General features: G+C 42.0%; 1 protein-coding gene across 3 annotated transcripts in view; it reads left to right on the forward strand.

Moving 5' to 3' along the window:
• Positions 1-11,796, forward strand: part of LOC135050669 (transcription factor Sp5-like) — a 109,727-nt gene extending 97,931 nt beyond the window's left edge. Inside the window, exons 1-2 of one of the 3 annotated variants that reach the window (XM_063957088.1) lie at positions 6,798-6,972; positions 10,078-11,795. In XM_063957088.1, coding sequence (XP_063813158.1) covers positions 10,211-11,035 — 825 coding nt within the window. In that variant the 5' untranslated portion in view covers positions 6,798-6,972; positions 10,078-10,210 and the 3' untranslated portion in view covers positions 11,036-11,795. Of the gene's footprint in view, positions 1-6,797; positions 6,973-10,072 lie in introns of those variants that run through there. The other 2 variants (XM_063957089.1, XM_063957087.1) reach the window with 2 other exon arrangements.
• The last annotated feature ends 528 nt before the right edge of the window (positions 11,797-12,324 follow it).

Raw genomic sequence — 12,324 nt, forward strand, 5'->3', positions numbered from 1 at the left:
AACATAATATAAATAAAATACTTATGACACAGAATATGTGTCATAAGTATCTTCTTTGTATTATTTTAATCATGAATGACAGGGGAGGCACTGCCTCCCCTGACTGCACGTCCCTGCTTTGTACGGCACTGCAAAACACTTGTGGCGCCTTATAAATAAAATGTAATAATAATAATAATAATAATAATTGCACACCAAGCTGTGAATGGTGAGTGCAGTGGATTTCTGTATCTCTCTCTCTCTCTCTCTCTCTCTCTCTCTCTCTAGGAGGGGCAAATGCAGGATTTTCATGGGGTGGGGGGATTCATGTGTGTGTGAGTGTGTGTGTGTGTGTGTGTGTGTGTGTGTGTGTGTGTGTGTGTGTGTGTGTGTGTGTGTGTGTAAGTAGCAAGGTCCAGCACTCAGTGGACCTCTCAACATACACTCGCTGGGTGCCCTCCGCAGATACCAGCAAGGACTCTGGGACATGTCGTAGCAAATAGAAGCAGTGGTACTCCAGACTATTACAAAACAACTCATAACACAATGGTGTAACACAGTCAACAGTTCAGCACTTTAATGCACTTTTTTCATGTTGAGTAAAAACAAAAAAGCTCATTAAAGAGCTGTAACACTGATTTAACAGACCATTGAGTTGGTTTGTAAGAGTCCGGAGTGCAGCTATCTCTTTTTGTTGCTATTTATATACATACACATCTGTACACACACACAGTACAAACACTAATACAAGTACCACCCACACCCATTCTACACTATGGGCCTAATTCAGACCTGTTCGTTAGCAAGCAATTTTTGCACTGCTGCGATCAGATAGTCACCACCTACAGGGGAGTGTATTTTTGCTGTGCAAGTGTGCGAACGAATGTGTAGCAGAGCTGTACAAACAGATTTTGTGCAGTCTCTGCGCAGCCCAGGACTTACTCAGCCGCAGCGATCACATCAGCCTGTCCGGGACCAGAATTGACGTCAGGAACCCTCCCTGCAAACGCATGAACACGCCTGCATTTTTCCAGACACCCCCTGAAAACGGTCAGTTGACACCCACAAATGCCTTCTTCCTGTCAAACTCCCTGCGATCGCCCGTGCGAACGGATCCATCGCACAAACCCATCACTGAGCGGCGATCCGATTTGTCCCCGTGTGATGCGCCTGTGCATTGCGATGCATATGCATGCGCAGTTTGTGCCTGATCACCCGCTGTGTGAAAACGCACAGCAGTGATCAGGTCTGAATTACCCCCTATGTACAGTATAACCATCTTATCCCTACTCCTGTTCTCCACTGAATTTTATTAGTGCTTTCTTACTTACTCCCTGTTGTTGTGACAATAATACACCTCCTCCCTCAGGCCTCACCTTACATGCTGCAGCGCATGCCCCCTTTCTTCCTTGCAGCCTGTGGCTGCCCAGTAAATTGGCTGGCCACAAGACAGGAACAACTGAGGAGCTCAGTGTCTCTATAATCATTCAGCTGTGCTGTTGACATGAACATGACGATGGTCTGCACAGCAGAACAGTGATCTGATCGGCAGTGGTAATGATGAGCTGCCCCTCCCTTCACTTTTGGCCAGACCCCACTCTCCAACTCGCAGTCGGACCACCCTTCCCCACTCACGGGTGTCCCCTATCGTCCACTCTTGGGCTGGTTAAATCTGCTCCCACTCGCGGGTGCCCGCTTCCCCCGCTCTCACCTTATACAAAATCCAACCCTGGCTGTCATGCACGATGAATGGAATGCACAGGTTGTTCGCGGCAAGTGCAGAGACAGAGGCAAGGTTGTCTCCATCTCTGAAACAATTGTGGTCTGTCAAGGGGGGGGGGGGGGGGGGGGGGGGTTCTGGGTACTCAGAAACCCCCCTGCATGCTTGTATCTCACCACAAGGGAGAAGAAAACAAGACCTACACATTCTGAAGCTGCAGCATAGATTTGGAACTCCGGATTTTGTGGATCCAGTTGGAACTCATCACTGAGAACAGGAAGAGTTTAAAACTCCCATACACCCACTGCAGGTTGTGCTGATGCCTGCTTGAGGCCAGTTAGTAGAATGAAGTTTCCATAGCTCCAGGGACTGTGGTAATTGGCCGTGCCAGGAGAGCATGGCAAGTGGGACTGCAAGCCACTCCAGTGGACTGATTGCTGAGTACAAGGAGTGCTAAGAAATTTGCTTTCATTTGGTAATTTTAAGTTATGTACCTGTGTGACTAGGCCCAAGCCTGTGTATGCTATGCACAGTGTCTGCTGCCAGTAAAAGAGACCCTGGGGTAAATTTACTAAGGTGGGAGTTTCAATAGGTCCCTCCAGTATGGAGCATAATAGCCCCCACTGAAAGGAGAGGGTGGCACTCCACAGTTTTGATTAAATCAGCATATTGGGGGTAATTCAGACCTGATTGTAGATGTGCTAAATTTAGCACATCTATGATCAGCTTCCCTGACATGCGAGGGGACACCCAGCACAGGGCTAGTCCGCCCCGCATGTCAGTCCCTGCCCCGTCACACAAGTACAAAAGCATTGCAGCAGCGATGCTTTTGTACTTGAAGAGTGGCTCCCTACCAGTGCAGCTCCTGTGCACTGACAGGGAGCTACCCGTCGCTGTGAGGGTCGCAGAGGTTGCGTGTGATGTCACGCAGCTGCCCCCCCCCCCCCCCCCCCCCACGGTCCGGGCACGCCTGTTCTGCCCGGACCGCACCCCCTAGATGGCGGCCAAATGCCGCCGACCCGCCCCCTCCCGCCCAGCAACCACCTCTTCCTGTCAATCAGGCAGAGGCGATCGCAGGGCTAAGACAGCCATCTGAATTAGCCCCATTGTGCATAAGTATTTTTTTATTTTTTTATGAAACTGAGGGTTGTAATGAGGAGGAATGTGACGCTGTGTGTAGTGTTTGGGGTTCACTAGTGCTTTCTGTAGTTTCTGGGGGCCATTAATGCTCTGTATAGTATATGTGGGGCACTAATGCTGTCTGTAGTATACAGGGATCATTAATGCTTTGTGTATTATATGGTGGTCACTAATGCTATCTTTAGTATATGGGGGTTAATAACACTGTCAGAAAAGTGCACACACAACATAGGGCATTTCCACAAATATACAGGGCCCCACACACTCCAGTCACCATCAGTGTGTGGATGCACCTACAGTACTCTGTAGCAGGTGCAAAATATGCATTTTCTAACAGACATATACAGTATGTGCATAATTGCTGGTCTGCATGAGCCACATTCCCGTGAACATGGACTTGCTGAATGCCCCTTCCCATCTGCGTTCTGCTCTCTGATCGCAAGGTTTCATATGTGCAACATGCCTGCAGGTCTGCAATTGCTCATATGCATGTGTTCACTTTCACAGCATGCAGAGGGAAGTCACGCAAGATATGTTACCATATTTAAGGGAAGAGTTACTCTAACATAGGTGTAGAGAGTTCAGTTGCTCTGAGGTCAAGAGCTAAGTGGGGTCCACCTTATATATACATTTTTTTACCATTGGGTGGTGCATATGGGTCCTTACAAATGTTTGCCTTGGGGCGGTTTTGGAGCCTACAATATGTTTAGTAATGCCCCTGGATCTGCTCATTTAATGTGGCACAATATGAACTGGGGACACTGTATGACATAATGTGATTTAGGGATTCCAAGTTGCATAATGTGTATTGGCAACCCTACAGTGTGACATAATATGAACTAGGCACTACTATGGTTCATAAAATAAACTAGGGCACTACTATGGTTTAGAAAATGAACTAGGGCACTATTCTGAGACATATCATTAACAACTGCTGTGGAGAGAGGTCTCTCTAGAACAGAGGTTCTCAAACTCGGTCCTCGGGGGCACACACAGTGCATGTTTTGCAGGTCTCCTCAGAGAATCGCAAGTGAAATAATTAGCTCGACCTGTGGACCTTTTAAAATGTGTCAGTGAGTAATTAATACACCTGTGCACCTGCTGAGTTACCTGCAAAATATGCACTGTGTGTGCCCCCGAGGACCGAGTTTGAGAACCTCTGCTCTAGAAGCATGGGACAGGGAGCCTATCAAAATTTAGCTATAGGGCCTACAAGGTACTGGCTACGTCCCTGCCTAGAGTAGAGTAGTACTCACTGTGTGTCACCCCAAAGTGCAGGATTTTAGGTGGTGTATGGTATGGCAATGTGTATTTCAGAAAGAATAAGTGACATACTTTTCATGTGCATCAGCTCCCTCCTCAATAATAATAATAATAATAATAATAATAATAATAAAGTGACACAGGGGTTGATTTAATCAGGTGAGGGAGGGGGGGGATTGTGGTTTGCAGTTGCAACACCATTTAAACGCCAGCAATGGCAAATTATCTGTCCCCCCTCATGGCCCATTCTCGAACCAGACTCACAGATTTTTTTTACAAAAACAAAATGTGTCGGGGTGGTCCAACTGGCGCTAAGCTGCTTAGATGTAACAGATTTCGGAATAAATGTCACCACATTTAAATCAAGAAATAGAAACCAGCAATTTGAAACACTGTCATACACCACATGCCTGATCCGAATCGGAGATGCATCTCAGAGAAAAGAATCCTACATTCAATCTAAAAGGGATGTTATGGTGATATTTCATTCATTCTAGCGCTTGTGGTGTATGACATATTTTGTTTACACAGCCCTAAGAGGCTGCAAACAAAAGGCAATGGGTCCAGAGCTACTGTAAATACGGCATATTGCTGCACTTACTCACCCGGACTCACCGGTTGAGTCTAATTGAATTGACTCCCATCAATGCAGGGGCATACTAAGAGAGGAGGGGCTCAAGTGCAGTCTCCATCTGGGCCCCCTCTTCTCTAACCGGCAGCACAGTAGTTTTTGAGTACTCTGCGATGGCCATTTTCTCACTATGCATGCGCAAAATGCCGGTAAAATGGCATTTGCAACATTTTTTGGGTGATTTTTGCAGTGCTACTGTTGCCAATATGGGACTCCAGAGGGGTGCACCCATTACAGATACCGCATCAACATCACTTTTGGCACATGCAATACATAATCCGCAGTGGAACTGGGTGCGCAGAACCCATCAAGTAATATTTTACCCAGAACTGATTTTTAGTTTTAGTCTAATATTAACAATTAGTAATGTTGCGTGCTTGCACAGACAATGCATTTCATGTCTCCTTTCTGTACTAGCGAATATTGTTAAAGAAATAGACAATAAGTAAAAAGATACACGATACTACACACACTTTATATATATATATATATATATATATATATATATATATATAAAACACTTGTATACAGTGATACACCCTGATCTGTTCACTTCTGATCACCTTGTGTTTATTTTGCTCTTGTTCCCAGGATTGTATTTTAATTAAGTTGTCTTTTGCATTACTTGTCTGCCCAATGCACATTGTTCCATTTACAGCTATAAATGCAGTGAATACAATGTAACTACTGTTTAAATAGGTGTTACTTCCAGGTGCTGAGGATAAGAAACTCAATTTAAGCCAAAGTGGGGTCTGGCATATAGTACAATGATACTGTATATACATTTCTTAACATGGTGGAGGAACAATCTAAAAAATAAAACCCATGTCATACTGTATCTCCACAAATATAGAGTAAAGGTTGCTGAGATATACATGGGCTATTGATGGGATTGTGGGTGTCTGAGGGGAATCACATCATTAGCATAGGGGCAGTTTTTGCATCATCAATTATTCCCACTCATGTAACACATTCAGCAGTAGTCTTGTCATTACAAACGGACATGGCTATCTTCTGACTACACCTGGGCTTATGGAAAGCCATGATTCTTCAATTTGGCTAAACAAAGGTGAGTATTCACATAACTAATATTTCCTAGCTTTCAGGTCATTTAGGCACAGCAAGCTATTCTACACAATAGTAGCTGCTTAGACTAATATAACACTTCATGCATAATGTCGCAATCATTTGGGACAGGAAACATTATAATTGTCATTGTGTCTTATTATGTTTTGCCATAAGATAAGTTTACTTCTTGCCTTATCTGTATGTCTGGCGGCTGGCCATATGTCCTCACTAAAAAGGCTCCAGACACCAGATCGTCATAACTACTTTACAGAACATAAACATAAATCAAAATGCACTGTAAAGTGGTTTTAATTTGCCTGAATGAAATAATATATTTTTAAATGGATGACATCTCAAGCGGGTGAAATATTAATTTCTACATTTAATAGTAATGTGTAGTTATGTTGCTGTTTTGTAGGCTAATTTGAAATACACAACCAATAAGGTGTGAGTTAATAATAGTAAATACTATACATCTCTATATATTCCTCATACTTCCCCCCACATCTCTGGCGCACACTGTATACTGGGATTACAGACAGATGTGTACTTGGTGCACCCTATTGTTACCATACAATCCGGATTAACCAGAGATGAACTCACTTATTAACCATTTCAATGACACAGCATCACGTTAACCCTTGTACTGCCAAAGAGAAGCAATCATTACCAAATCAATACCACAAACACACACACAGCTCATCTCCAAATCTGCTAATTTCATTGCTTCCTTAAAAGAAATGAAATCCAGACAAAAATAAAAATGAGATTTCCCAACAAAACCCTCGTATTCTTATAGCAGCAGCAGAGCAGTTCTTTGCATACATAACAGACAACCCCAGCAGGGGATCTGTGCATTTAAAGGAAGATTCAACTAGACCCCACTTTGAAAATGGTTCAATCTATTTTAATGATTGGTTAGCTTCCTCACTTCAAAGGCAATGCAAAAAAACACTCCTGATTGGCTGATGAGCAGTCACAAAAAAAAAAAGTTTGCAGAGTGGAGGATGAAAGAGTGCATTAGATTTAGGAGAGAGCCAGCGGCAGCAACGTGACAACACCTGTGCTGCTGCTTTGGGGATGATATAGGATACTGTACACAGCCTCACCAAACCTCATGGCTTCTATGGTTCTTCTGCACAGAGAGAATACCTTGCAGACTTATTTACAGGTAAGAGAGGACTAATAAGTTTTCTTGGCATGTCTTATTCTGTAACTCCTGACCGTGGTGTTAATATCTCCTGTAGGTCCAGCCTGCAGTCTAATGACCCCGACATGCAAATGTGGATTGTATTTTCTTTATGCAACACAGAAGTTTAATTTATTAGTTATAGTGTATAAAGCGACTTAATAGGTAGCAGGGAAAGCAATGCAGAATACTAAGCACGGTGCGGTATGTAACGCTCACCTGGCTACTAAGGGAATGTCTGAGTACTACCTATAGAAAACGCATGCGGTTCGTTGTCCATGGCTGAGGGGGCTTCCCCTGCTGTTAGACCATTACGCATCGACTGGGACCTATGTAACACCCTGGTCTGTCTAACACCCGGCATTCTGTTGGGTGTAATTATTGAGTAGCTTACTATTTAGTTTGTGGGAAAAGGTCACTGGTGCTCGGGTGTCACATTTAGCATGCAGGTGTGCTAACTTGGCATTTATTATATAGCATCGAAGAGAAAAATTAATATACAGGAATTACTATTGGTTTGTCACGATTACTAAACCGCTTCTGTTTCAGCATCTAGTGGGCTGGGAAATAACGATGCATTTGCTGTAGTAGTAGCCAAGGTCCCTAATAATGACTGCGCCCTACATCTAAGTACCTGTGCAGGTAATAAGAAGGGTGGCACAATCTAGGGCGGCGCTTCTCAAACTTTTGGCCCTAATGACTAACTTAACAGTCCATGTTTTAAGGATATTCATGCTTGAGTTAGATGATTAAACCAAAGTGACTAAAGTACCTTTGGTCAAGCATGAATAACCTTAAAGCCTGGACTGTTAGTGTTTCTTGGTGACCGAGTTTGAGAAGCACTGATCTAGGGAGAATACTTACAGTAGCAACTTTTTTGTACCCAGTTATACATCAGTAAAGTTCAACACATGGGGTAATCTATCTATCTATCTATCTATCTATCTATCTATCTATCTATCTATCTATCTATCTATCTATCTATCTATCTATCTATCTATCTATCTATCTAGTACAAGTTTATTTGGGTTATAGTGTTAGTTTACTTATGTTAGTTTAGTGCACTCCATGTTCTGAGCTTTCACCATACATCCTATCATTACAATATCAGGTTTAGAGACCCCTGTAATGCACTATTAGCTGAGCTCACCGGTGCTCATAAGGGATCAGTACGAAATCCCGCCGGATGGGACCACGGTGGTCGGAATACCGACACCGGGATCTCGACTGGCACAATCCCGACGGGGGCAAGCGCAACGCAGCCTCTTGCGGGCTCCCTGCGCTCGCCACGCTGCGGGCACGGTGCCTTACTACTCTCGGCACACTAATTTACTCTCCCTCTATGGGTGTCATGGACACCCACAGAGGGAGAATATGTGAGGATTGTGCCGGTCGGGATCCCGGTGTCGGTATTTCGACCACCGGGATTTCGTCCGACAGGATCTTGACCGCATCCCGCTCATAAGGAGCATAGGAGATTTGGTAGCGGTATAACACTATCAGCTGCTGAAGTAGGCCAATCAAATAGAAGGCGAGCTGATACTTAGAGCCAAATGTAATAGAGTGAGAGTTTCAGAAAGTGAGAGATTTGGTAAGGTTTTTCAGGGTTTTTTTTTAAGTGGCAATCATTTACACTGCAAAACCAAGCTGATCTTGCTGTGTAAATGATTGCCACTTTAAAGAAAACCGCAAAACCTTACCAAATCTCTCACTTTCTGAAACTCACTCTATTACATTTGGCCCTTAGCCTCTCCCTCTTCACCTATAATGAGATCTATCACTGCTCTATACCTGGCAAATTATGTTATATTCATTCTGAGTTATGCTGTAATTTAAAAGTAGCTTTAACTCCTTAGATTTTTATTTTTAGACACAGGTTGGTTGGTTGGTTGGTTGGCCAGTCATATTTATATTTGCATATGGATTGGTTCCAGGCAAAACCATATATTCAGCAAACCATATATATTAACATATCAATCAGTAGCAAGCATCCTGTGATTTTCCTGTTCTGGAACTACAATAGGCTTTGAGGCATGCTGGGATTTGTAGTTTTACAACTGTTGATTTACAGGTTGGCTAACTCTCCTATACTGGTTACAAGTCATACAGTTGCATTAAAGTGAACATTAAACCATAACATCCAATATTCTCTGAAAAAAATATAAATATTTATTGGTGAAGCTTGGAATACATTGTACAATTATCTGGCAGATAGGAATGATAATCCGGTAATGGATGTCAGCAAATGACAATTGACCACTTGCTCCCAAACACTGGAAAATGGACAAAACCTGTCGTTCAGACATATTGGTTAAATCACTGATTTAACTAATTTATATGAACAACAGTTTCTGTCCATTTTCCAGTGTTTGGGAGCAAAGGGTCGATTATCATTTGCTTTCATCCATTACCGGATTATCATTCCAACCAGGCAGATCATCTGCCAGATAATAGTTTAAGGGGGACATGTGCTTATCAGTGATAAAAGTTGAGAAGTTGCCCATGGCAACCAATCAGCTGCTCTGTATACTTTTATAGTATGCAAATTATAAATGTTACGTCAATGCTGATAGGATGCCATGGGCAACTTCTCCACTGGCTCAATTCTGCCCTTTTATCACTGCTTAGTACATCTCCCCCTAAAGCTGGGCATACACTATACAATGTAAAAGCTAATATGTACTGTTTGTTATTTAAAGCGTTTATTGACATTAATGTGGTGTCTGCTATATATTAAGTGTTTAATAGAAATTTTACTGCAATTAAACAATGTATTGCTATAGTCAGGGCATACTTTGCGCTAAGCAATAGCTACTTACGGACCTAAGTACATTTTTAGTAAATAAGCCATAGTGTTTGTTGCTAATACTGTTTCCACAATAAAACCATAAATTAATTAATATGTGATGGCAAATAATACAGATCATTGCACAATAAAGTTTGCAAACAAATACATATTATTAGCAGTGCCCTAATGTAAAATTACATGAGCTCTATAGCATCTGTATTTACAGAGTATACATTTTGATTCCAACAACTATTTTAATGTTAAACTGAACTCTAAACCTTTTTTGTTTCCTAGGACAGAACCCCTAATTCATCTCCAGATACTGGTCCCATACCCTCCCTAAATCTACTTCCCTCAGCCTGCAGTTCAGTAAGAGCACCCTCTCGGGAATACCCACAGTGCTCTTCCAATTTGATTGGAACAGCACCAACAATGTTTCAGCTCTGGAGCAATGATGTGGCTCCTAACACAGGAATGGGTTCTCATGTTGTGACCTTTGGCGTTCCTAAAGTGCAATATGCTGGTCATATGCAGGCAGTAGGATCTCATGAGCTGCCACTGACTCCTCCAGCTGATCCTACTGTTTATTCCTTTGATTTGTCTCCCGTCAAGATGTTGACTCCACAAGTTCCAACCAACACTATGTATCATTTCCAAGAGCCAAATTCAATGACTCAAGACTTCTCAGGTTTTATGCAAGCCCCACAGACACACATGCCCCCTGCACACATGGATGACCAGACTTGGTGGAGTTTGCAACAGACAAGCCCCAATAACCTTCATTCATTCCATTTAACAAACTCTTTGGTAGTAGGGCCACAACCTCAACTTGCAGCACTTCTCCAGAGCTCCTCTAAAACATTACTAAGCTCAACCAGGCGCTGCAGGAGGTGCAAATGCCCTAATTGCCAAGCCTCTCCAAGCAGTGAGGAACCAGGGAAGAAGAAGCTTCATATCTGCCATCTGCCAGGTTGTGGCAAAGTATATGGAAAGACCTCCCATCTCAAAGCCCATTTGCGTTGGCATGCTGGTGAAAGACCTTTTGTCTGTAATTGGGTCTTCTGTGGCAAGAGCTTCACCAGATCGGATGAGCTGCAGAGGCATCTTAGGACTCACACGGGAGAAAAGCGCTTTGGATGCCAAGAGTGTGGAAAGAGATTTATGAGGAGCGACCACCTTTCTAAGCATGCAAAAACCCATCAAAACAAAAAGGGAAAGTGTGCAAGCCCTACCATGGATGACATTAAAAAAGAGTGAATGGATTTAATTAGGCCTGCCTGTTAATAAGGGACAAATATTTTTTTTTACTTTCAATTTAAGATATATATGTGTGTTAATGATATTTGTCATCTTGCAAAAGAAATCTATAGTTCTATATAAAATGAGACTTGAGTTGTGACCAAAGTTGCCTACAGAAATAAAATGTAAAAATGAACATATGAAGAAAAAAAAATGTATATTTATGAACTGAAAGATCTGAGATGTGAAATGATTTGTTATCAATCCTAAAGCAAACCTGGAAATATTTTCTGCCTTTCCTTTTCTAGTAAAGGTGTTGCATTTCGTTTAAGGTCTTGTCATAAACATTTCTTCTCGTAGATGTGTGGATCAACATATTTTTAGGACGGGGTCTAAACTTGCTTGAGTGTATGCATGTAAAAGTCTGTGCATAATGCCAGCTTGTAACAAATAAAGACCTGGAGCTGGTTCATTGCTGCATCAGGTTCTATCTTTGAACCCTCTGGCTTCAGCCCTCTGTATTATTCCTCTAGAGAAGAGCACATTGTAAGGCCAAGCTAAAGGACTTGGGCACATTCTCAGACTGTCACTGGAAGTACAGGACATTTAAAAATGGAAAACAACATTTAATGTTTTCTTTCCATATAAAATACTATTTCTTTAATATGTTTTTACTAGTTTGTAACTAAAATGTCACTGTAATGTGAAGGTGAAAATAAACATTCTCTTCCCTGGTACCTTCCACTTCTTATGTTGTTGCTAATTGTCTGTTGGGTTGCAGATAGTCAATGTGATGAACAAACATTCTAAATAAATTATATTGTGACAGGTAGTTTAGAAATCTCATTGTAAGTTTCTAAAATGTGCTAAAGCGGTAATTAATTCTCAGCTGTCCTTATCTGAGATCTATGTACTTAATCAAGTTCTCAAAGTTAATAAATTAAATGGAATACAGAGTTAGATTGTGGTACTGTAGCTTTTAGAAGGCTTAATTAGTTAATAGTAAATTATCAAAATGAATGTAAATGATCTTTTTATGTTAACTTCTTTATCGCCATGGAGAGGCTTTTATTTAATCTTTTTGAGGGGAAGATTCAATTATCGGCTATGTGTTACCATAATGTTTGATTGTGTTATGGTAGACAAAGCCAACTGTGGTATTATGGTAGACAAACAAAGCTACATTTCAGGTTCACCTCTATGCAGTGCAAGGGAACACAGGAGGTATATTTACTAAAGTGTGAGTTTTTTTTAGGAGATGTTGCCCATAGCAACCAATCAGATTCTATCTATTATCTTCTAGATGG

Source organism: Pseudophryne corroboree, chromosome 2 (assembly GCF_028390025.1).
Source record: "Pseudophryne corroboree isolate aPseCor3 chromosome 2, aPseCor3.hap2, whole genome shotgun sequence".
Lineage (NCBI taxonomy): Eukaryota > Metazoa > Chordata > Amphibia > Anura > Myobatrachidae > Pseudophryne > Pseudophryne corroboree.